Source organism: Dreissena polymorpha, chromosome 6, assembly GCF_020536995.1.
Source record: "Dreissena polymorpha isolate Duluth1 chromosome 6, UMN_Dpol_1.0, whole genome shotgun sequence".
NCBI classification, from domain to species: Eukaryota; Metazoa; Mollusca; class Bivalvia; order Myida; family Dreissenidae; genus Dreissena; species Dreissena polymorpha.
This window is the reverse complement of record NC_068360.1, coordinates 39,499,485-39,526,066: the sequence shown is the minus strand read 5'-3', so window position 1 is coordinate 39,526,066 and position 26,582 is coordinate 39,499,485. Positions and strand designations below refer to the sequence as shown.

Here is a 26,582-nt window from a genome sequence, read left to right as displayed (position 1 = left end):
GCTAAAGAAATTTTAGAGCCAGGAGAAGCCCTGCAGTCCTCTGAAACTACAGGGTTAAGATCATTAACACTTTCATGACTGTGTGATCTTCATGTGAAGATGATAATAAAGAAATGAAGATTGGCTGTGACAGGTTTTGGCAGAGTTATGGCCCTTTGTCTTTGTGGCTTTTGTAGAATATATAGTGGATTGCTCGGAGTCCAAACACAAATTGTGGGGCATTGGTTTCTTTGACACATTTCTAGTTTAGATTGAGTTTTATTATGCCCCCGGATCAAATGATCGGGGGTAAATTGTTTTTGGCCTGTCTGTCTGTCTGTCTAACTGTCTGTCTGTCGGTCTGTCTGTCTGTCTGTCCCAAAACTTTAACCTTGGTTAAACTTTTGAAATAATTTTGCAATATTGAAGATAGCAACTTGATATTTGGCAAGCATGTGTATCTCATGGAGCTGCACATTTTGAGTGGTGAAAGGTCAAGGTCATACTTCAAGGTCAAAGGTCAAATATATGGCTTCAAGGTGCAGAAGGGGCATTGTGTTTCACAAACACAGCTCTTGTTATTCCTACATATTTAACAACATCATCCGTTCAGATTTACTATAAAAAAGTAAAAGTACAAAATGGCAGCATTTAATAAGTTGAATGTTTTGGCAGATTGTCTAAAAAATACGTACACATTGTTATTTTTAATTTTGGGCCTTCCACTTGCCTCTGATTAAATTGAAAAATTAAAAAATATTGTTATTATTTTATTGCGCTTGCTAACTTGTTTTTTGGCAAATCCCTCTAAGAACTGGTTGCATGATTAATGGTTGTTATTTTCAGGACATATGTTCAAACCCTAAGCTGTTCGTAGCGGGGGCTAGCGCTGGGGATGTGACTCAGGGACGACTGGGTAACTGCTGGTTCGTAGCTGCCTCATCATGTCTGGCTCTCTACAAAGAACTCTGGCACAGGGTAAGTAGTGTAAGTTATTTTCATGGCTGGCCCTCTATAAAGAGTTCTGGCACAGGGTTAGTAGTGTTTTACTTATCCTCATGACTGGTCCTCTGCAAAGAGTTCTGGCACATGGTAAGAAGTGTTTTATTTATCTTCATGCCTGGCCCTCTATAAAAAGTTCTGACACATGGTTAGTAGTGTTTTACTTATCCTCATGTCTGGCCATATGTGTGCCTGAATCTGTTTATTGTCCCCTACCGGTTTCACCGGAGGGGACTTATGGTTTGCGCTCTGTCTGTCAGTCAGTCAGTCACACTTTTCTGGATCCTGCGATAACTTTAAAAGTTCTTAACATTATTTATGAAACTTGCAACATGCATAGATGGCAATATGGACATTTTGCACGTCATTTCATTTTGTTCCTACGTCAAATTGTTTTTAACATCTATATACCTGCTAAGTGGTCTAACTAAAGTCGTCACCGTGTGGCATAATACTCTTTACTACCCTATCTATTACCTGATTTATACGTGTTTTTACGAGAAACGATTAAATTTGCTATTTTTAATGAATGCTTAAAAAGACGTTTAAAGTGTTACATAATTGCATGAACTCACGCGGTTATCATTTTTCTATACTGTTGAGTAAACATCCGGTTTTTATGTTTCTATTTAAAGTTATGATGCAATTGACGTCCAATCAAGATGAGGGTTTTCCATCTGAACATGCGTAAATCAAGTTCCGTAATACTGAGCTGTACATGTACAAATTGAAGTTCTGCAACTTTGCGACGGTTTATATACGCAAAAATATAACTCAATGCATTTTGGAATGTTGTTTGTAAAAACAATTAGTCTTTCGACCTTTCCGCAGGCTGTGTATTAATTGCAGTTAAAGTGACAGGCCTTTCTCAAGTATTAATGGCTAACAACATTTTACACGTGTGATCATTGATGCAATTAATGGATCAATTATCTACCGCACAGAATCCGGAGCAGCCGGGTGAAGCGGGACGGTGAAGTATCAAAGAAAATTTTTCTCACCTTTGCCGACACTGGGACAGTTATTCGCACTTCAAGATAAACCACAGTAAATGCATGTAAAATCGGGACTAGGGACACATTTTTATATCGAGATATGGAATTATTTGACAAAACCAAAATCGAGATATACGATGTTTATTAATATATTGATAAAGAACGAAAAAACTTGGGACATTGAGCTTACTTCAACATATCGAGAATCGAGATATCCGATGAAGAGGTAACGAGAATTTATATGCATTAAACTCTGTTTTCCCAGAACGGGACTCAGTTATATTTTCTACAATGTAGTTTATGTACAAAAGTATCGTTATTTAAGCAATTTCCACATTTTGCCCAGGTTATCCCCAGTGACCAGGAATGGGACGAAGCCAAGCCCGCTGAGTATGCAGGGATATTCCACTTCTGTTTCTGGCGCTACGGCAGGTGGACCGACGTTGTCATTGACGACCAGCTGCCTACAATCAACGGGGAGCTGGTGTTCATCCACTCTCAGTCCAAGAATGAGTTCTGGAGTGCCCTGCTGGAGAAGGCATACGCCAAGTATGAGAGACAGATCAGCATTTTGACCTGTTTGAAGTCCCTTAGAAAAATTAATTAAGTTTAAGACCTTTCTTTATAGATTCAAGTTTAGAAGACTTAATTTCAAACCCTAAGATACTGATGAGCAGCAAACAGCATAAGGAACTAATGTCCATGTAGTCAAAAATAAATGTTGCAACACACAATTTTAATAATGTGAATATTTGACTTCATTCTCAGTAAACATCTTATTTATCTCTGCAAGATTAGTTATGCACATATATTAATTAGTAAGTCAGTATATCCTACCACAGTTGTTTACCTGCAATGACATGCATTTATATATATATACGTTAGTTAGAAATTCTGTCTATCCTAACCCAGATTGTTTGTCAGTTATGACTGTGAATCCTTCTCCAGCCGCCTAATGTATTAAGCGAGGTGATAGGGCAGTAACTTGCAATATCGTTTTTTTATACCAACCATAGAGATGCAAAAACCACTGCGGTTTAGGTGATATTGTGTTTACCATGTGGTTAAATTGTTTCTACAATTGGCTGCAGGTTGTTTGGCTGCTATGAGGCCCTAGATGGTGGAGACCTGGGCGAGGCCCTGGAGGACTTCACAGGGGGCGTGTCAGAGCAGATCGCCATGTCAGAGCTGGGCCCCCTGGACAAACCTGATGAGATCAACGCGTTCTTTGAGCGGCTCAAGAAGGAGGTGGACAGGAAGTCACTGCTGGCTGCCTCTATACCGGTATGCAGAGTTGTTTTATCATTTTGCTAATGGGGCTGGGACTTTTTGGACGGGTAAACATCAGACAGTTTTGTCGATTTTGCACAAATTGGGAAATTTAAGTTATTTTTTAGGCTAAAAACTACTTGAAAATTAAGAAACAAGTTTTTTCAACATTATATTTACTCAGGATAGAAAGATGAACTGCATGTTTCAATTTATTTATTTATTTGTATTTTGTTATTATTAATATGATTTTTTGTAGAAACTATTGATCAATGGATGATAAGATTGAAATTTCAAAAACAGTTCATCATGACATCAATATAAGATTTCATGTCCTGATTGAAAATTTCTTTTCATAACAAAAATTCAGTTAAAGCTTAAAGTGTTGTCCTTTCCTTTGGACTGCACAGACTAATCTGGGATGACACTCTATGCACATGCATTAAACCATTGGACTGTACAGACTAATCTGGGATGACACTCTATGCACATGCATTAAACCATTGGACTGCACAGACTAATCTGGGATGACACTCTATGCACATGCATTAAACCATTGGACTGCACAGACTAATCTGGGATGACACTCTATGCACATGCATTAAACCATTGGACTGCACAGACTAATCAGGGATGACACTCTATGCACATGCATTAAACCATTTGACTGCACAGACTAATCTGGGATGACACTCTATGCACATGCATTAAACCAAGTTTGGACTTCACAGACTAATCTGGGATGACACTCTACGCACATGCATTAAACCAAGTTTTCTCAGAACAAGGCTAATATAAAACACAATTCTATCTGCCTCAGACTGAGTCAAGTGAGGAGATGGGCTTTTACAATATTTAATTTATTTTAGATTTTTAAATCATAGATATTTCCCTAGAAAAAAGCACAGGGAAGATTGTTAAATCATTGATATTTCCCTTGTAAAAGCACAGGCAATATTGTTAAATCATTGATATCCCCCTAGTAAAAGCACAGGCAACATTTTTAAATCTTTGATATCTTCCTAGAAAAAGCACAGGAACTATTGTAAAATCATTGATATTTATCTAATAAAAGCTCAGGAATTATTGTTAAATATTTCTCTAGTTACAGCACAGGAAATATTCTTAAATCATTGATATCACCCTAGTAAAAGCACAGGACATGTTTTAAAATCATTGACATTTCCCTAGTAAAAGCACAGACAATATTGTTAAATCATTGATATTTTTCTAGTAAAAGCACAGGAAATATTGTTAAATCATTGATATTTGCCATAGTTAAAGCACAGTAAATACTATGATACACAATTCCATCTTGCATAGGCTGAGTCAAGTGAGGAGATGGAGACGTCCACAGACCAGGGCCTGGTGAAGGGCCACGCGTATGGCATCACAGCCGTGAAGCACATCAGTCTGGAGTCAGGGGGTGGACTCTTCAGCTTCTTTAACAAGAACAAGCTGGCAATGGTGCGACTGAGGAACCCCTGGGGGCAGGGGGAGTGGAAGGGGGCCTTCAGTGACAAGTAAGAAGCTTAAAATCATTATTACATTATTATTTATTGGACATTAATTTTTCGTTGATTTTGTGGGTTGACCTTTCCACCATTTTGACACAAACTATCGAAAAATGACAGACACAAATCCTTGTTCTGTTTTTTAAAATATAAGAAATCCACAAATGATTGTGCTTTCACGAAAGACAATTTTTTTTTTGAAAACCCCTATATTATACGAGTATAAATGATTTTACAGTTTATTAACAAAAAGAGAGTTGTACATTTCAGTAGATTGATAGGTTAACATTTAAGTTCATTTATAGTCTCACATTTCAGTACATGTTCACATTTCAGTACATTGATACGTTCTTATTTCAGTACATTAATAGGGTCACATTTCAGTTCATTGATATGTTCACATTTTTGTTAGTCTGACTTTAATTTACATGAACAAGTTCACATTTCATATTAAAAGGTTCAAATGTGTAAGCATCTCACATTTCTGTAAATCGATAGGTTCACATTTCTGAACATTGATAGGTAAACATGTCAGGACATTTATAGGTTTGTAGTTATAGGTTCACAAGGTTCACATTTATAGGTTCATATTTCAGTACATTGATAGATTCCGTTTTAGTAAATTGAATGGTTCACATTTCAGTATATTGATAGATTCGCATTTCAGTACATTGGTAGATTCACATTTCACTACATTGATAGGTTAACCTTTTCAGTACATTGATAGATTCACATTTCAGTACATGGAATGGTTCACATTTCAGTACATTGATAGATTCACATTTCAGTACATTGAATGGTTCACATTTCAGTAAATTCTGAATAGGTGGAGATGGGTGGGTTTTGTGGTGTTAAATGTAAGAAATAAGTTTGATTTATATTGATACATTAAGAAATTATTTAATATTATAAATCAAAACATTAAAACCCTTCTTATTTTTTTAAACAAATATTGAATGCTTTTAATTTTACTGCAAATTAGAGTAATCAAAAGTTGTGTTTGCAAACTGTTGATGCAATAAATAGAAATAAATAGAAATATTCTTGAATATGACCAATTCATGAAGAGAGATTGACTGCTATTCAACCACTCATTCATGATTCATATGAGTGACTCGTTCATTCAATTGTTATCTCATGACTCATTCCAGTGACCCGCAATGGCAGAAGATCCCGAAGTCTGAGCGTGAGAAGATGGGCATAGTGTTTGAGGAGGATGGAGAGTTTTGGTAGGCATGGATACAAACAGAGCGTAACGCATGTGGGTGAAGTATCATCCCAGATTAGCCTAGACTCCACAGGCTTATACTGGAGTTTTCTTAGCAGAGAAAAACTAAAACACCATTAAAAGCAGAAAGTCTCATCCCTAACTAGTGCAAACTGCAAAGAATAATCTGAGATGACACTATGCATATTCATTAAGCCTGGTTTTCACAGGGCAAGGCCAAAAGCCTCAATTTGTAAAAGATTCTTTGAGTTTTTTAGCTCACCTATTTTTTGAAAAAAAATTATGAGCTTTTGTCATCACCTTGGCGTCAGCGTTGGCGTCCGGTTAAGTTTTGTGTTTAGGTCCACTTTTCTCATAAAGTATCAAAGCTATTGCATTCAAACATGGCACACTTACTTACTATCATGAGGGGACTGGGTAGGCAAAGTAAGGTAACTCTGGCTTGCATTTTTACAGAATTATGTGCCCTTTTTATACTTAGAAAAATGAAAATTTTGTTAAGTTTTGTGTTTAGGTCCACTTTATTCCTAAAGTATCAAAGCTATTGCTTTCATACTTGGAACACTAGCAAACTATCATAAGGGGACTGTACAGGACAAGTTGCATAACTCTGGTTGTCATTTTGACAGAATAATGGCTGCGCCACTCGTGAAAATAATATTTTATATGATCACTTGTGATTTTTTTTCAATATTCCATTGAATCCAACAAATATCTTCTCTATATCTATTTTTTGAAACATGGTTAACAAACAAAAATAGGAATTTTTAATATTTTATTTTTGAAAGACCATCCAACTATCCTACCCAAGAATCCCCCCCCCCCTCCCAAATGTTTTTTTTTTTTGCATTTTTATTTCTTATTTTTGGAAGACAATGTAATAAATGACCACACCCCCTCACTATGCACCCCTCTCCACTCCACCCCTCACTCCTTTTTGATTGAAATATTGAGATAGGTCCCTTCACCTTTAAAGAGAAAAATAGATGAGCGGTCTGCATCCGCAAGGGGGTGCTCTTGTTTAACATTTCAATAGTATTTCAATAATAATTTTGTGTTCAATAAACACCCTGACACTTTAATATGGTTTACATCTTATTTTGATAATTTGGGTGTGATTTCTCCTCCTTTTAGCCAATATGCTCCTTTTGAATACAATATAAGTATTACAAATTCTTATTTGCATGATGAGATCTTTTCAAAATTGAAGTGTTTTGGTAAATTAAGACAGGGGAAGGGTATTTCCTTTCCCTGGGATGTTTTGAAAATTACCCGGTGACAATATATACTTTATGCCATTTTAATGATTTGTGAATTAAATATTGATGTATACCTTTAAATTTTGTATTGATCTTTGAACAGTACTGAGTGAAAGGTAAATACACACCCTTAATATTTGGATTTCTTATGTATTTGGAGAAATATGGACTTAAACATTTTGACTTAGTAACGTACAGAGTTTGTATTTTCAGGTAGGTAATTAGGTTTTGCTGTCATTTTACTCCAGAAGCACTGCAACTAAATTTTATACTAATAAACTAATATTACATATTACATATGAGTCGTGTTCTGAGAAAACTGGGCATAATGCATGTGAGTAAGGAGTCGTCTCAGATTAGCCTGTGCAGGCTTATCAGGGACGAAACTTACCGCTTTTATGACATTTTTTGTTTAAATGAAGTCTCTTCTTAGCAAAAATCCATTTTAGGCACAAAGTGTTGTCCCTGATTAGCCTGTGCGGACTGCACAGGCTGATCTGGGATGACACTTTACCCACGTGACATGCCTTTTGCCCAGTTTTCTCAGAACGTGACTCATATGACCCTGGCTCTGGGAAAATGAGGAAAATGTACAGTAAGTGTTGTCCCAGATTAGCCTGTGTGGACTGCATGTACATTAAGTGTTGTCCCAGATTAGCCTGTGTAGACTGCATGTACATTAAGTGTTGTTCCAGATTGGCCTGTGTGGACTGCATGTACATTAAGTGTTGTCCCAGATTAGCCGGTGTGGACTGCATGTACATTAAGTGTTGTCCCAGATTAGCCTGTGTGGACTGCATGTACATTAAGTGTTGTCCCTATTAGCCTGTGTGGACTGCATGTACATTAAGTGTTGTCCCAGATTAGCCTGTGTGGACTGCATGAACATTAAGTGTTGTCCCAGATTAGCCTGTGTGGACTGCATGTACATTAAGTGTTGTCCCAGATTAGCCTGTGTGGACTGCATGTACATTAAGTGTTGTCCCAGATTAGCCTGTGTGGACTGCATGTACATTAAGTGTTGTCCCAGATTAGCCTGTGTGGACTGCATGTACATTAAGTGTTGTCCCAGATTAGCCTGTGCAGACTGCATGTACATTAAGTGTTGTCCCAGATAAGCCTGTGTGGACTATATGTACATTAAGTGTTGTCCCAGATTAGCCTGTGCAGACTGCATGTACATTAAGTGTTGTCCCAGATAAGCCTGTGCTGTCCACTCTGGCTAATCAGTAATTACACTATCTGGATTTTCACTAAGAAATGACTTCGTTTAAACACATAATTCCATTAAAGCGGAAAGTGTTGTCCCTGTGCGGAGTGCCCAGGATAATCTGGGACAATACGTTTTGCACATGCATTAAGCCTTGTTTTCCAAGGTCAAGGGTCATATCAATAGCAATCAATCAATAATATGTTTATGTTATTGGTCAAGATGGTTAATACAAACTCATGTATTATAATGTAACCTTCTGTATTATTTAATTATACTCTAGCTTTATATAAAATACAATCAAGATTGCAGATTTCCAGTAGACATGTTGGTGGGGAACAAAACCCCATTTTTAATTTCAGTTATTATAATATTTTCATTGGCTACACATGTTTTGCATGTAATGAATATCACAGACGTATAGCATTACATAAGTTTGATATAATAATGATATAACTGCATTTTAAACCTGTATATTTTAGCTTGCTAGGTCTGAAATCCTTATATATATTTAGACACTTTTGAGTATGTTCCAGTGGAACCAGTAATTGGTGTATAATAAATTATTGGGAATGATTGAAACAATGCTCACACAGTGAGGATCAAATCTGTTACCTCGGGTGAATGATTGAAACAATGCTGACACAGTGAGAATCAGATCTGTTACCTCGGGTGAATGATTGAAACAATGCTCACACAGTGAGGATCAGATCTGTTACCTCGGGTGAATGATTGAAACAATGCTCACACAGTGAGGATCAGATCTGTTACCTCGGGTGAATGATTGAAACAATGCTGACACAGTGAGGATCAAATCTGTAACCTCGGGTGAATGCATGATGAGGGAAGCGGACAACGACAACGTGCGAGGCATGGTATTGTAATGCGCATGGGGGGGGGGGGGGTTAGAGGGTTAGGGTATGGGTTAGGGTAAGGGGTCGGGTTTGGGTTAGGGTTAGCCTTAACCCGACCCCATACCCTAACCTAACCTTAACCCAGGGTTATCACCCCTAAACCATGCCTCGCTCATTGTAATTGTCCTCTTCCCTGATGATGATAACATGAAATATTGTAGTTTTTAGGTTTGAGGAAATTGTATGGTTGAAGAACGATTTAAAAAAATGTGACAAAAAGCTTGAGTAATAACAAAGTCCATGTACTTGATTATAAATTTATTGACTGCTTATTTCTGATCCTGTACATATTGAGTGCATTAAATAGCAGCAATAATTATCTGTGTATCAAATGTGTAACTAAGGTAACTGTTGAATGTTTTAGATATGGGCTTCTTAGAATGTGTCATAGACATAGAAGATGTTTGTATCATGCCTTAATGTTTTAGTTCCCAATTTGCATCTTGTGTAATATGAGACATACATGTCAATTTTATCTTGAATGAATACTTATAATTTATAAATGTTCTGAAAATATATTAATTAAAACGTTTTTATGTTTTGCAGGATGACTTTTGATGATTTCTATCACCATTTTGTGCACATTTCTAGTCTTCCAGGATGACTTTTGATGATTTCTGTCATGATTTTGTGAACGACACTAGTTTTTAGCTCACCTGAGCGATAGCGCGAGGTGAGCTATTGTGATCACTCAGCGTCCGGTGTCCGTCCGTCCGTTCGTCCGTAAACAATTTGTAAACATCTTCTTCTACTAAACCATTGAGCCAATTTCAACTAAATTTCATGTGGAGCATCCCTAGGTCATGGGACAAAAGAATTGTTAAAAAAAATTTGATCACATAACCAAGATGGCCGCCATGACCATATATGGTAAAAACCTTAAAAAATCTTCTTGTCAGAAACCGCTCATCAGATTTTCAAAAAATTTCACAGGGATGACCTTTGAGGGCTCCCCTGAAAAAGTTGTTTAAAGAAATATGATTCGTCAAAAAACATGGCCGCAGGAGCTCGTTGAACTTTGCATGTTTATTCGTTTTTGCCTATTTTGTGAAAACTTTCAAAAATCTTCCACATTGTTTGTCCGATCCTTTCCAAATTTGCACAGTGTCTTTATATCAATGAGGACACGAACCCTACAAAAAATGAGCATTATTGGTCCATGAAGTACAGAATTACCTCCCCTTGAATTGAGAAAATGGTGTTAATGCAATAAAGTCCACATTTTTCATCCAATTCTTTCCAAACTTGTAAGGATTTAGCATGGTTCAAACAAGGGAAACAACTACGGTTTATGCATGTTTTTTTTATTACAGATTTGCCTCCCTTTAATTCATTCAAAATCTCATTTTACAGCAGAGATTCCAAATCTGACCTGTAAATGAGCCCCATATTTACTGCTGGTGCTATGTTACCTTTTCCCATTTGATCATTCTTAAGTATTGGTCTTGTAATGCTGCTACTGCTACTGCTACTGCTACTGCTACTACTACTACTACTACTACTACTACTACTACTACTACTACTACTACTACTACTTCTACTACTACTACTACTTCTACTACTTCTACTACTACTACCACTACTACTACTACTACTACTACTACTACTACTACTACTACTACTACTACTACTACTACTACTACTACTACTACTAGTACTACTACCACCACCACCACCACCACCACCACCACGTCTACTATTACTACTTCTACTACTACTGCCACTACTACTACTACTTTTACCACTACTACTACTACTACTACTACTACTACCACTACTACTACTACTACTACCATAATTACTACTACTTCTACTACTACTTCTACTACTACTACTACTACTTCTACTACTACTACTACTACTACTACTACTACTACTACTACAACTACTATTACTACTACTACTACTACTACTACTACTACTACTACTACTACTACTACTACTACTACTACTACTACACCACCACCACCACCACCATTCACAGTGACAAAAAACGTATTCACACAATGGCTGCTACTACAACTTATAGCCCATATAGGGGGGCATGCATGTTTTACAAACAGCCCTTGTTTCTATGGGATTTTAACCACAACTGTTCATGTTTATCTCCGACACATATTTTTAGGTCACCTGTCATGAAGTGACACGGTGAGCTTATGTGATCGTGTGATGTCCGGCGTCCGTTGTGCGTGCCTGTGTGTGTCCGTGCGTCCGTCCGTCAACAATTTGTTTGTGTAGACAGTAGAGGTCACAGTTTGCATCCAATCTTGATGAAATTTGGTCAAAATGTTTATCTTGATGAAATCCGGTTTGGGATTGTATTTGGGTCATCTGGGGTCAAAAACAAGGTCACTAGGTCAAATAATAGAACAACCTTCTGTAGACAATAGAGGTCACAGTTTTCATCCAATCTTTATGAAATTTGGTCAGAATGTTTATCTTGATGAAATCTGGGTTGGGATTTTATTTGGGTCATCTGGGGTCAAAAACTAGGTCACTAGGTCAAATAATAGAAAAACCTTGTGTAGACATTAGAGATCACAGTTTTCATCCAACCTTTATGAAATTTGGTCAGAATTCTTGATGAAATCTGGGTGGGATTGTATTTGGGTCATCTGGGGTAAAAATCTAGGTCAAATAAATAGAAAAACCTTGTGTTGACAATAGAGGTCACAGTTTTCATCCAATATTTATGAACTGTGGTCAGAATGTTTATCTTGATGAAATCTGGATTGGGATTGTATTTGGGTCATCTAGAGTCAGGAACTAGGTCACTAGGTCAAATCATAGAAAAACATTGTGTAGACAATAGAAGTCATAGTTTTCATCTGATCTTAATGAGTCAGGTGAGCGATTCAGGGCCATCATGGCCCTCTTGTCTATGATTACTTTTGATGATATCTGTCTCTTCTTTTGTTGAAAAAAACAACAACAATACAAGCGGAATGTGTCGTCCTTGATAAGCTTGTGTGGACTGCACACACTAATCTTGAATAACACTTACGCATATGCATTTAGCAAACTTTTTCTCCGCTGAATTTATTTCACAATTAACATATTTCTCTCATTTTCCAGGATGACTTTTGATGATTTCTGCCACCACTTTGTGAACGTCTCATACTGCCGTGTGGTGAACACGTCCATGTTCAGCCTGTCCAAGACGTGGCACGAGGGCATCGCACACAGCGCCTGGAAGAAGCCTGACAGGGCCGGGGGCTGCCTCAACAACAAGGAGACCTTCCTGAAAAACCCACAGGTACGTAGATGTAACTGGAAGGAAACCTTCCTGAAAACCCCACAGGTATGTAGATGTAACTGGAAGGAGACCTTCCTGAAAAACCCACAGGTATGTAGATGTAACTGGAAGGAGACCTTCCTGAAAAACCCGCAGGTACGTAGATGTAACTGGAAGGAGACCTCCCTGAAAAACCCACAGGTACGTAGATGTAACTGGAAGGAGACCTTCCTGAAAAACCCACAGGTACGTAGATGTAACTGGAAGGAAACATTCCTGAAAAACACACAGGTACGTAGATGTAACTGGAAGGAGACCTCCCTGAAAAACCCGCAGGTAACTTAATGTCGTTATGAATTAAAATGAGCCTTGCTGTCTAAAAAGTGTTTTTCATGCATGTGCGTAAAATGTTGTCGAAGATTAGACTGTGAAGTCCACACAGGCTAATCAGAGAGAAAACATTCCGCTTTGATTATATTTTATGTTTAAAGAAAGTCTCTATTTTAAGCAGAACGTGTTGTATCTGAGTAGCCTGTGGGGCTCAAATACAATAGGTACCTATATGATCTGTGGGGCTCAAATACAATAGGTACCTATATGTGGGGCTCAAATACAATAGGTACCTATATGATCTGTGGGGCTCAAATACAATAGGTACCTATATGTGGGGCTCAAATACAATAGGTACCTATATGATCTGTGGGGCTCAAATACAATAGGTACCTATATGTGGGGCTCAAATACAATAGGTACCTATATGATCTGTGGGGCTCAAATACAATAGGTACCTATATGTGGGGCTCAAATACAATAGGTACCTATATGTGGGGCTCAAATACAATAGGTACCTATATGATCTGTGGGGCTCAAATACAATAGGTACCTATATGATCTGTGGGGCTCAAATACAATAGGTACCTATATGATCTGTGGGGCTCAAATACAATAGGTACCTACATGATTTGCCCTAAAAATAATTATGGTGATTGTATTGTAAAGTGAATTTATATAAACTGAAATACAATAACAAGGAGATAAATATATATAATATAGTGAGTTCATATAAACTGAAATACAATAACAATGAGATAAATATATTTAATATAGTGTTGTATTTATTTTGACCTTGCGGTCAAGGATAACCCATGAAAGTGCAAGCACTTATTTCCAATGGGGTCCTTTGGTTTTGCTGAAGAGACAGCAAGCAGAAGAGACAGTATTGGGATACAAGGAATCCGGGTGTGATACCCTAGCTCTTTGCGAATAGATACCAAGGTTCTTTTACGTGCTCAGTGTATAGCACCGATACACACGAGAATTACCTGGGTTTCATACCAGTACATCTCTAGTTGGGTGGGAAACACTTGAAGCATTTCTGAAATTTCCAGTGCCCCGGCCGGGATTTGAACCGGGGACCTCTGGAGTGGTAGACCAGAGTGTAACCACTCGACCACCGCACCACCCGGACTGCATAGGCTTATCTGGGACAACACCCGGACTGCATAGGCTTAGCTGGGACAACAACCGGACTGCATAGTCTTATCTGGGACAACACCCGGTCTGCATAGGCTTATCTGGGACAACACCGGACTGCATAGGCTTATCTGGGACAACACCCGGACTGCATAGGCTTATCTGGGACAACACCCGGACTGCAAAGGCTTATCTGGGACAACACCCGGACTGCATAGGCTTATCTGGGACAACACCCAGACTGCATAGGCTTATCTGGAACAACACCCAGACTGCATAGGCTTATCAGGGACAACACCCAGACTGCAAAGGCTTATCTGGGACAACACCCAGACTGCATAGGCTTATCAGGGACAACACCCAGACTGCAAAGGCTTATCTGGGACAACACCCAGACTGCATAGGCTTATCAGGGACAACACCCAGACTGCAAAGGCTTATCTGGGACAACACCCAGACTGCATAGGCTTATCTATGACAACACTTTACACAAATGCATTAAGCCCTGTTTTCCCATAGCAAGGCTCATTGATATTTTGTTTTCAGTTTGTGTTCAGCGTGGGGGAGGATGATGATGACATCATGATGCAGCTCATGCAGAAGTCCGTACGCAGTGCACAGGGCAGTGGCAACACCACGGTTGGCTTCACCATACTCAAGGTAACAACCTCAATCATAAGGTGATATCAACACTTTACCACTTAGATACGCACTTTGACGCATCATCTTGACTAACATTGGAATGTTAGTGTTGCTGTTTATTTGCTCACAACAACTTTAAAATTGAGAATGAAGCGTTTTCAATACATGTATTATATAAACTAAGGTTTAACTTATAGGGCAGAATGGGAGACAAAGTGAATGATGAGAGTTATAAAACAATCGTATGAAACCTTCAATTTGGGAATTTTTATGTCCCATTTGGGAAAAAATATACTTTTTTTCCATTGGGAATGGGTTCTTATAAAGGCCTGAAAATTGAACAACAACAAAAACATAAAGGATAGTCACGGACATTTAGCTATATTCTACCCCAACATGTCTTTCGCCTAGGTTGAAGAGAACCGACATCACCGTATCCACGACTACAGCTACCAGGAGACCATAAAGAACACCAAGTTTTGTAACAGTCGCTCCATCTTCCAGAAGTTGAAACTAAAAAAGGGCCGCTACCTCGTTGTGGCCTGCACCTTTGACCAGGGGGAGGAGTTAGAGTTCTTGTTCAGGATTTATACAGGGTCTGCTAATGACTTCAAGTATGTATAACATAATGACTTCAAGTATGTATAACATATTTAGGGTTCTTGTTCAATATTTATGATGAATATTATTGTATTTAATTGTCCAAAGTTCCCACTTTTGTTCAATACAATCCCACATCGCAAGTGCAAAAAAAAGCAATTCTTAATTCTGCTCTCCCACCAAGTTTCATATGAATAATCATCAATATTTCAACATTTAAAACCTTACTTTATATGATAAGTCAATTATAAACTCACTTGTTAGGAATTTAACTTGTTGAACTTGTGATCACAATCGTGTTTAATGCTTAGTTAGTCTTTTTATGCTCCCCCAAAATATTTTTGGGGGGAGCATATAGTCGCTGCTTTGTCCGTCCATGTGTGTGTCCGTCCGTCCGTGCAAAATTTTTGTCTGGGCTATTTCTCAGCAATTAATGACCGGAATTCAATTAAACTTTATGGTAAGCTTCACTACCAAGAGGAGATATGCATATTATCACCCGGTTCTGGTCGGATGATTTTTCACAGAGTTATGGCCTTTTGAAATTTTCCATTTACTGTACATATAGTGCAATTCTTGTCCCCCCAACTACTGACTGAAATTCAATGAAGCTTTATGGGAAGCTTAACTACCTTGAGGAGATGCGCATGTTATTTGTGGGTTCTGGTTAGATGATTCATTTAAAGAGTTATGGCCCTTTGAAATTTTTAAGTTGCTTAACCATCCATCGTATTATTTTGTCCAAAGTTATGCCCCTCAAGACGTTTCCTTTTATCTGAATATATAGTGCAATATTGTGACAAAAAAAACAACTTTGGGGAGCATCACCCTTCTCCGACGGTTTCTTTGTGTTTATTAGTAATGCAAGTGTTTTACATTTGAGATATTTAAAGCCAACCATTCTTTAGACTGCTATCCACCATCTGTAATAGATTAAAGGACCTAATTTTATAAGCTAGGCTGTTTTGGGAGAAAACCCAAGGTATTGTCATTGCCAGCTCGTCGTGTCGTTCGCCATCCGCGTCGTGCTAAAACCTTGACATTTTGCTCTAAAATCAAAGTGCTTCAACCTACAACTTTGAAACTTCATATGTAGATGCACCTTGATGAGTTCTAAACACCACACCCATTTTTTGGGTCACTAGGTCAAAGGTCAAGGTCACTGCGACCTCTAAAAAGAAAAAAAAAATCTGACAAGCTTTCATTTATTCAAAACTGCACCCGCAGCCAGCGTTGGCACCCGTTATGCGGTGCTCTTGTTGTTATTATGTTGAATCTCAAGACAAGTAACACCTTCTCAGATCAGTTTTTGTCCCCTACTGGTTGCACCGGAGGGGACTTATGGTTTGCGTTCTGTCTGTCTGTCCATCTGTCTGTCTGTCGGTCTGTCTGTCTGTCGGTCGCTCTGTCTGTCGCACAGGCTAATCAGTGATGACACTTTCGGCTTTTATGGTATTTTTAGTTTAAAGGAAGACCCTCCTAACCGAAAATCAAGTTTGGGCGGAAAGTGTCGTCCCTGATTAGCCTGTGCGGACTGCACAGGCTAATCTGTGATGACACTTTACGCTCATGCATTAAGCCCAGTTATCTCAGAACAAGTCTCTCACAATATCCTTGATACTATGTGCTTTGATTGCAGGCCACTGCTGCATGAAAAGCCTAGTAAGAGTTTCTTGAACTGCTGTGCCAAGGAGCCTGTCATGCTGACACAGATCAAGGTGCTCCGAGCAGAGGGACTCGAGAAACAGGAAAGAGACGGTTGGTAGATGAGGAGCAACACATGCATTTCTATCAGAATTGTTTTTTACTTGCAGATGCCTGAAAGTCATTGGTTGGATCCACTAATGTAGAGCCATTCTTTTTATGTCCAGATTCACCAAGTACTGGCTCAACACAGGAAACAAATTAATTTTTTTTTCAATAAGCCTTAGACTTTTAATGTAATTAAGCTAAAATTAACAGGTTTCTACTACAGTAAAGATCATGCATGGATTTTAATTACATAGATTGTATTTGTTTCTCTGCATTCACAAAACTGTTTGATTCACAATAATTGAAAAGTAAAATTTTAATGTGAACTTCAACTTTGATATTCAATTAATTTGGTTCTGGTATTGACACAGCTTTTGTCTTTTCTAAAGTAGCAGGAGTGTGATTTTTTCCATTTTTCAGCTGTTTTTCTCCCTTTGAATATCAAACTTATTTCACAAATAGTTACTAACTTCAAACAGACAATGCCATTTCTATATTCCTCCACTTTCTTTTTAAATTTACCCGTTTATATAGATATGAACAACAACAACTAATTTCCAAAAAGTACACAGAATTCTGTAAGAAGCAGTGGAATTTGTTAGCGTGTCTGTAGAGGGTACATGTGCGTTAAGAGCTGTCCCAGATTAGCCTGTGCAGCCTGCACAGGCTAATCAGAGAAAACACTACACTTTTATGGCATTTGTTGTTTAAAGCATGTATTTTCTTTGGAAAAATACAGTTTATGGAGAAAGTGTCTTCCCTGATCATATATGACATTGAATATTTGACTTGGCCATATTTCAGGAGGTGACCCGTACTGCGTCATCAAGTGTGAAGGTCACAAGGTGACCACAGCAGTCAAGAACGACACGCTAAACCCTGAGTGGAACCAGGCAGCTGTCTTCTTCAGGAGAAACCCCCTCAAGAACCCCATCAAAATACAGGTATAGAGAAACTCCAGCTCTTTACCATTTCCTGTTTAACCCTTTGCATGCTGGGAAATTTGTCATCTGCTAAAATGTCGTCTGCTGAATTTTTTAAAATTAGCATTTTTGTCCATTGTTTTCAAAGAATCAGAATAGCAAACAGTTTGGATCCTGATGAGATGCCACGTTCTGTGGTGTCTCATCTGGATCCAAACTGTTTGCAAAGGCCTTCAAAATTCGGTTCTAGCACTGAAAGAGTTAAAAGCGAAGTGTAAATTGCTATATGCAACCAGCATAAAACCAGAAGAGCTTTCGAGTAACTGGCAGTCTGAACAGTTTGTTTGCTGTTTGTTGCTTATCAGTATTATGGGGTTGGAAATAAAATCTTATTTGATTTTCTTAGGGACTAAAAAAGTGCTTTCTGGGTGATAAAGAGTTTAAATAAGTAATATGAAAGTTGAAACCTTATTTCATTATAAAAGAACCCAATGAAGATACAGGTTTATATAAACAGGAATCATTTTGGATAATCTGTCTATTGTTAAAAAAACAACATAATTAAAAAACATTTCAAACTAAGGTATAGTACAATATAGTTACTTTTCAATAGAGCATTTATTTACGATGATTTTCACATTAATATTTCTCTGTTGAAGTATTGGAATGAAGACTGCACTTTAGTATCTGATTTTGTCATATTGAGAAGATAAGTAGGTTTAGCACTGAAACTGAAAATTAATGCTTTCCTAATGTTGGAATATCGATATAATGTATTTCAGGAATGCAATTCTGTAATTATAGCCTAGGCATAAAGTAACATCCTTCTTATAAAGATGTTCTCAATTTCAGCTTCATATTCGTTGTAACTTGTGGGTGCAAAAGGATATAATAATGCTCTTACAAGAAAATACGCCCCAGTTTAATGATATGTAGTGTAAAGTGTGTGAAGTGCATGCATAGAAAACAGATGTTGGCGTTTGTTATCTATTGAAATATTTTTATACCCCCATTACCATTGGTAATGGGGGCTATATTGGAGTCACTTTGTCGGTCTGTCTGTCAGTCTGTCCCAAAAGCTTGTCCTGGCCCAGGGCTCGACATTAAAGGTAGTCCGACTGTCCGGGACAACCAAATTGTTAGTCCGGACAAGTAAATAAAGAATTTGCTTGGAGGGACAAGTGGTCATTATAATTGTATAACTTAGAAAAAAGTCCTTTAAAGCCATTATTTCTGTGGAGATATCACTCAACTTTTCCGAGTATATTTTGTATACGTTTAATTGTCGAAGCCCGAGATATTCCGATAGTTCCCATCGTCGGACACCCCCGGTCTATTCATTACGTTACTCTCCATTCCTAAGTGAGTGATACATGTACTACACTGTACTGTTTACAAGGGAAGCAACCCTTAACATTTTTTCTTTGCCAAGATAACAAGAATATTCTCCCTTGTAAAGAATATGCATTTTACGACACCAGTACACACCGATCTTACAGACAATTAAAGTAGTGACGTCCTCTCTATGTATAGAATGTTTTTTTTTTTTAAATATCAGTTAAGTACTGTACATATACATCACTTTTAACATTTTCTGTATGATGTTGGCAACACACAAGTTTTTGTCAGGTATTATGGCTTTGTATAATGTTTAAAAATCAATAATCTTGAGTTTTTCTGTTATTCTAGTCAGTTCTTTTTGTATTTAAATTGCCTACAATTATGTTTACATGTATTTTGAACGATTCGAGTCTTTATGATTTGAGCATTTTGTATTATTTCATTATTTTTGCAAAGTACTGAGCAGAATAAGATATAATGGTCAGGACAAGTTGCTTTTTGGTCAGGACAAGTGAAATTATGATCTACTTGTCCGACTGGACAAGTGGCTTCAAAAGTTAATGTCGAGCCCTGTGGCCATAACTATGTTATTCATTGTGAGATTTTAAAATCATTTGGCACATTTTTTCACCATCATTGTATGGTGTGTCGCGCGAAAGAATTATGTCAATATCTCAAAGGTCAAGGTCACACTTTGAGTTTAAAGGTCAAAAATGGCCGTAAATGAGCTTGTCAGGGCCATAACTTTGAGATTTATTGTGAGATTTCAAAATCATTTGGCATTTGTTCACCATAATTGGAAGATGTGTCAGGCGAAAGAGTTACGTCGATATCTCCAAGGTCAAGGTCGAACTTTGCGTTCAAAGGTAAAAAATGGCCATACATGAACTTGTCCGGGCAATAAATATGTGGTTCATTGTGAGATTTTAAAATCATGGGGCACATTTGTTCACCATCATTGGACGGTGTGTCGCGCGAAAGAATTACGTCGATATCTCCAAGGTCAAGGTCACACTTTGAGTTCAAAGGTAAAAAATGGCCATAAATAATAATGGCATAATATTTCTTAAAAATCGCCATAAATTAGATTCTCTTGTTTTGCGAAGACAGCCTGCAAAATAGTCTGTGTCTGTTGGTTGGTTTGTTGGTTGGTTGGTTTGTGTGTTTGTTTGTGCAAACTTAAACATTTGACATAACTTTGCAATATTAAAGATAGCAACTTAATATTTGGCATGCATGTGTATCTCATGGAGCTGCACATTTTGAGTGGTGAATGGTCTAGGTCAAGGTCATCCTATAAGGTCAAAGGTCAAACATAAGAGTCAAAATCGCTAATTTTAATGTAACTTTTGCAATATTGAAGATAGCAACTTAATATTTGGCATGCATGTGTATCCCATGGAGCTGCACATTTTGAGTGTTGAAAGGTCAAGGTCATCCTTCAAGGTCAAAGGTCAAATATATGGGGACATAGTGTTTCACAAACACATCACTTGTTTTTCAAATTATTACAGGTTTGCTATTGATATACGGACTTTAACAAATGTTTTTCAGAGACTGATAAACTGTTTTATAATAAGCTTTTTGGTAGAATTTAGAAGTTTATTGATGAAAGAAAATGATGACATTTTGTAATAGAAAAAATACATGATGCCACGCCTCTAGTAAACATATTTTCTTCTATTATCACTTGTGAAATAAATTTAATCATACACCCAAATAAACATATATTCTTTAATTATCGGGTAAAGAATATTACGATGTGTTTCAACTGTCTTTGAAATAAAGCGAAACTTTGTTTCCCATTTGCTGTATTCAGTATTTGGTATTTATTAAAAATGTTTCCTGATACCTCCCAGATCTGGAACAACAACATCCTGAAGGACACGTACCTGGGCAAGCACCTGTTCATCAGCGCGGATGAGTGCAGGAGGTCCATACAGAGCGTGGGGCTGGTAGGGCGGGGTCGCCAGGGGGCGGGGCAGGCCAAGGCCGGGAAGCTTGTTGTCGAGATTACACAGACAAAGAACCTCGCAGAAATATAAAATTAAAGTCAGAGACTTTCCTTCTTGTTGTCAGAGATTTTCTTTATTATTGAATCCAAAGCCCTTTGAATCCAAATCCAAAAAAAGATACAGTTAGAGAATTTCTTGTTGGATCCAAAGTCCTTTTACACATTATGATTGGTTTAAGAAATGAAAGAAATATAAGTAGTCAAAAATTGAAACATCCATTTAGTAAATTAAGAATTATTTGCAAAGAAATATAGAAAAACAAAGACATTCTTGTTGAATCCAAAGCCCTTTTTCCCACAAAAAACTAAAGAATAGAGTGACTTCTTGTTGAAAGACTTGTTAATGTTTTTGTTACCACTATCATTAGGTTAAGAAACTTTTTCTCATTTCTCTAAGATTTCTTATTGTCGAAGTACATTTCTAGAAGTACTTGATCTTAAGCAATGTTTTGCACACTAAGATCTTTATTATAATTATTTGGAGAAAATGTTTTTTGTTACTTATTCTATAATGTTTATTATACAAGTATGCACATCCAAGATGTTTTTAAAGAGTTTTACTTTAGAAAGTAAGGAGAAAATAACACATAAATAAACGTTTACATAACCTATGTAATTTTAGTACATTTGTTAAAATAAATAACACTTAACAGTGGCAGCTTTTAAATTATGTTTGTCCATTGTTGTATTTCATTAAGAAAATACTGCTGAATTGTTATACTGTTTTTATGGTCTCTGTTAACTGCTGGAATTTTTCGAGACACCCACATGCATGCCATTGTATTGTGCTGAATCTCATTAGTTTTAAAGATTAACATGGTGCTTGGTAGCCTATAGGCAGTACATGGGTTGGGGTGGAGTGTAGCCATGACACTTTAGTCAAGCTAAGTGGGAATATTTTTCCACTTGGTTCTTGTTTTAGAAAATATTTTATCCAAATATCCTACTATTTAGTTAATAGTTAATTGCTTTTTCCATGTGTGTTTATTATGTGTGATAGTTTTTGCAGCAATTTTTTATACAACAGCCGAAACTCTTTACAGGATATTTTTGTTCGGAATTTCACAGATATATACTTGCATTTTATTTTAAACATCTGGACAACAAAATTGGTAAGGAATAATTAACATATTTCTTATTCAATGCCGTAATGCATGACATTTGAAAACTTGAAAACACATCACACAGCTTTGTAAGTTATCTTAATTATTTATATTGTGATTTCATATTAGGGAGCGTTTAAAACGTTAACTTTAAATGTTTCAATGTTTAATTTCAAAAGCAGATAATTACAGTCGAGTTATGACATATGTTGTTGCCTTATCCAACTATTTTCAGATTTTTAGAAATAGTATATGGTACTATTCCAGTTACACAACATATTTTTAACCAGGTTTTCCAAAGGAAAATTCTGGTTATTAGATTGGCGAATGCGGGCGGGCTGGCTGGTGGGCGGGCGGGCGGATTTTAAAATCATTTGGCACATCTGTTCACCATCATTGGACGGTGTGTTGCGCGAAAGAATTACGTCGATATATCTCCAAGGTCAAGGTCACCCTTTGAGTTCAAAGGTCAAAAACGGCCATAAATGAGCTTGTCCTGGCCATAACTATGTCATTCATTGTCAGATTTTAAAATCAATTGGCACATTTGTTCACCATCATTTGACAGTGTGTCGCGCAAAAGAATTACGCAGATATCTCCAAGGTCAAGGTCGCCACGACTAAAAATATATTGATTTTGAAACAAGGGGGTAACTGTGATGAACAATCAGTAGCAATGCACATTTTGAGTTGTAGTTGTTTCCCTTTATCAGACTTTTTTTTATTGAAAACCTGGTTTTGTGACAATTTTGTCCCTTGTCTATATTGTTGTTGCTTTTGGGTATGAAACGGTGGCTCAATATAATTATAAATGTGTACATATATATGTTATTATTATTATGAGTGTTGTCAACTCTTTGCACTAAACTTATTTTAAATCAATTCTTTTTAATGAAGTCTATACATATAAAACCTATTTTGATATGTGTGTATTCTGGTTGTTTCACTTTGCATTTTTCAATGGCATCCAATGGCCATTCTGCATTTGGTGCTATGATCAATAAAGACGCATTTCATTTATATATATTTTATTTGTTGAGTATGTATTTTTTTATTTGGAACTGATACATGATTGTGCTTCAAATCTTCATACTCTTCCTGTTCAGGAACCATTATGACAATTTTGACCTTAAAAATGAATACATAATCCAGCTTTATATTTGTGTGTGTGCTTTTGGTCATATTTGCAGTTATGTATTTAATTTTAATTTAATTGATTGGTTTGTGTCTTATGTGATCATTTTTCCACCTTTCCCAATATCAGATTCATTTGATATTATTTTTTAAGAATAATTTATACATATTTTGTTTTGCATTTTTGTTATTTTGTTAAAAAATATGTTGTAAATAGAACTGAATCAGTTTTTCTTTTAAAAACTGGGGCATGATTGAAGATTAAACTTTATTGGCATTAAATTTATGAATGCATGGAACATAAGCCTAAACAAAGTCCTTTTCGCTGATGTTCGAACACAACGACTCCAACAGAATAATAAATTGTATAAACCATTGCTAAGCATCCAACATGTGTTGGGACAATTGGACATTAAAATCCTGCTTGTATTGCCTTAAAGCTGTCGAATTTCACCAAATATCTCAACTTTACTTTTTAAGGTTTAAAGATTTTGTTTTGATTTTGTTTTTTATGTATACACATCCATATAACTAATTAAGTGTTAAATTTTATTCATGTCATTCATTAGTTTTTTTATTATTTAAGTTAAATTGTATTTTTGTTTAATAAGCAATATTTTTGCCCTAGTAAATTTTACCTGTTATTTTAATAGTTTCAAAAGAAGTATAAACACGTTGGTGAATCAGCTACAGTCTTCTGTGTTAAATCCTGTTGATTTGATTGTATTAAATACACATGTATTTGGTTATGCATATGGTTCAAAACCTTGACTCAGTGCCACTTCAAGATAACATGGACCCTTAAATCTAGGGTGTGTTACTAGACACAGATCGAAAATCGTTTTTGTAAGGTGGACATGCATTGTTAGCAATGTTTTAATATGTTTTTCTGCGCGCAAAAGATCTGACATTACAACCTTGAGAATGATTTACATGTTGACAAATAATATTAATTGTTACTTTCTTTTATGACTTTGATAATCGTAGCAAAGTCTAGCCTGGTTGTGATGTGAATTCCTGACCTTACTTAACAATACAATTGGCCGTGCTCTGTGAAAAAGGGGTTTAAGGCATGTCGAAAAGTGTCGACCCAGATTAGCCTGTGCAGTCTGCACAGGCTAATCAGGGACGACACTTTCAGCTTTTATGATATTTTTCGTTCCAACAGAGTCTCTTCTTAGCACAAATCAAGTTTAGATCAAGTGTCGTCCCTGACTAGCCTGTGCGGACTGCACATCCGCACAGGCTAATCTGGAACGACTTTTTACGCACATGCATGAAATCCCCTTTTCACAGAGCATGGCCCAATTGCAAGCTACACTCAATGTACACCAAACAACCTTTAATCCATCTCTTCTAGCCTACCTCTTGCCGAAGAAAGATTTATATAATGTTTTATTTTTCTTATTTACAGGTTAACTTTGTATTAATATGTCATTTTTATGTTGCAATTTTATACTTTAACATCTTAATATATGTTTGAATTACATGATTACAAATTCCATTTACACATACATGTGGTCTGAACATGTTTTTGTCTGATTTGTTATTTTGAGGATTTCATAACAAGACGCATACTGTTTTCTATAAATGCTATGTATTATTTAAACACAGCAGCTATTACTTCAACAGAACAAACTGCAAATTATGTTTTTCATGTAAGCGTTTTGTATTCATTTATGTACGTCCTTTTAATGCAATAGTTAGTATGTATTTTATTTTTGGTACACATAGGTTTTTGTATAGGTCTGGTGTTGGGAAAGATGCAATAGATCTGTTATATGTTTAAACTGCTTCTAAATCAAATCTATTTTTTAAACAAGTTTTTTTTTCATAATGACATGCGCATAGAATTAATTTTAATTATTCAAAATTATAGTCAAACTAGAGAAAAATCTCAGTGTTTTTGGTTCTAACCGTTTCTATAACCACCTTTTAACGGCATCAATGTCATTTAAACGTGTGATTATGTACGCTTTTATGTATTTAATGCTGTATTCACAACTTTGCTTGTTTAGTTTGTACAAAATAATAAATAATAAACATTCAAAACACAATTATCGTGCATTATTTACTTTCCTTTTTGCGTACACGTGTCGTGTGTTAAAAAAAATTGCTTAATACTCGGAAAACACAAAACTCTCGTTTAACAGATTATGTTGCCGTTAGCGCCTGCAACGATCTTATTGAATTAAATAGTCTTGGTAAAACGACAATTTAAACGTGATGGCAAATTTGAAAAAAAAATCGATCGATCTGTCGAGAATCGTCACTACTGTGGGTCGAATGAGTGCATTATTTGAGTAAATTGTATCATAGCCGTGAGGTCCCCTCTACCATAATCGCATTTCAATCATGCTTATTTTAAAGTCCCTGGTAATAGCTATATATATGGGCAGAATCGTAAGAAAATGTGTTTTTATTGAGGATATCACTAAAAATCCGGTTGAAAACAAACAATATAGCGATTTTTATTTTGGGGTCGAGTACGATAAAGAACAAAACGACCTATAATTAATATTCATGATTTGACACGTGAATTAAAACCTAAACAAACAATTTGGCGGATACGGGCGAATTTAGAGGAGAGAAGGTAAGAACAAATGCAAATACATCTGTTACAGACTTGCAACGCTACGTTTTTGCTTAATCTATGTATTTATCTTCCATATGCTAATAACGCTAAAAATAGCATTATAATTTGCATATTAAACTCGCGACGCTGTAATGATTTTCGCCTATTGCATGTATTCATTATCATTTATATATTATTATTTTATCAATTCAAAACCGATTTTGAACAGGTTTTCGATGTCAACCTCGATACAAATATATTTCAATGAATTCATGTAAAGTTTATTGCTCGCTATACGATTTATATGCAAAACAACGATCTATTCCTCTAACTGGGGCTCAAATCGTCTAGCATCTTAGCTTTGTGTGTTTTATTGTGGCAGTTGTTATTCAATATAAATGACAAGGCTGTACTACGTCC

At 36.6% G+C, this 26,582-nt stretch overlaps 1 protein-coding gene across 2 annotated transcripts in view; it reads left to right on the top strand.

Annotated features, from left to right (window-relative positions):
* LOC127834666 (calpain-5-like) overlaps positions 1-25,644 on the top strand; it is a 34,371-nt gene extending 8,727 nt beyond the window's left edge. For both annotated transcript variants that reach the window (XM_052360690.1, XM_052360689.1), the window contains exons 4-14: positions 826-957; positions 2,323-2,525; positions 3,068-3,260; positions 4,569-4,768; positions 5,911-5,988; positions 12,446-12,626; positions 14,625-14,738; positions 15,132-15,334; positions 16,960-17,078; positions 17,877-18,016; positions 21,196-25,644. In XM_052360690.1, the coding sequence (XP_052216650.1) occupies positions 826-957; positions 2,323-2,525; positions 3,068-3,260; positions 4,569-4,768; positions 5,911-5,988; positions 12,446-12,626; positions 14,625-14,738; positions 15,132-15,334; positions 16,960-17,078; positions 17,877-18,016; positions 21,196-21,381 (1,749 nt within the window). In that variant the 3' untranslated portion in view covers positions 21,382-25,644. The remainder of the gene's footprint in view (positions 1-825; positions 958-2,322; positions 2,526-3,067; positions 3,261-4,568; positions 4,769-5,910; positions 5,989-12,445; positions 12,627-14,624; positions 14,739-15,131; positions 15,335-16,959; positions 17,079-17,876; positions 18,017-21,195) is intronic.
* Positions 25,645-26,582: the final 938 nt, after the last annotated feature.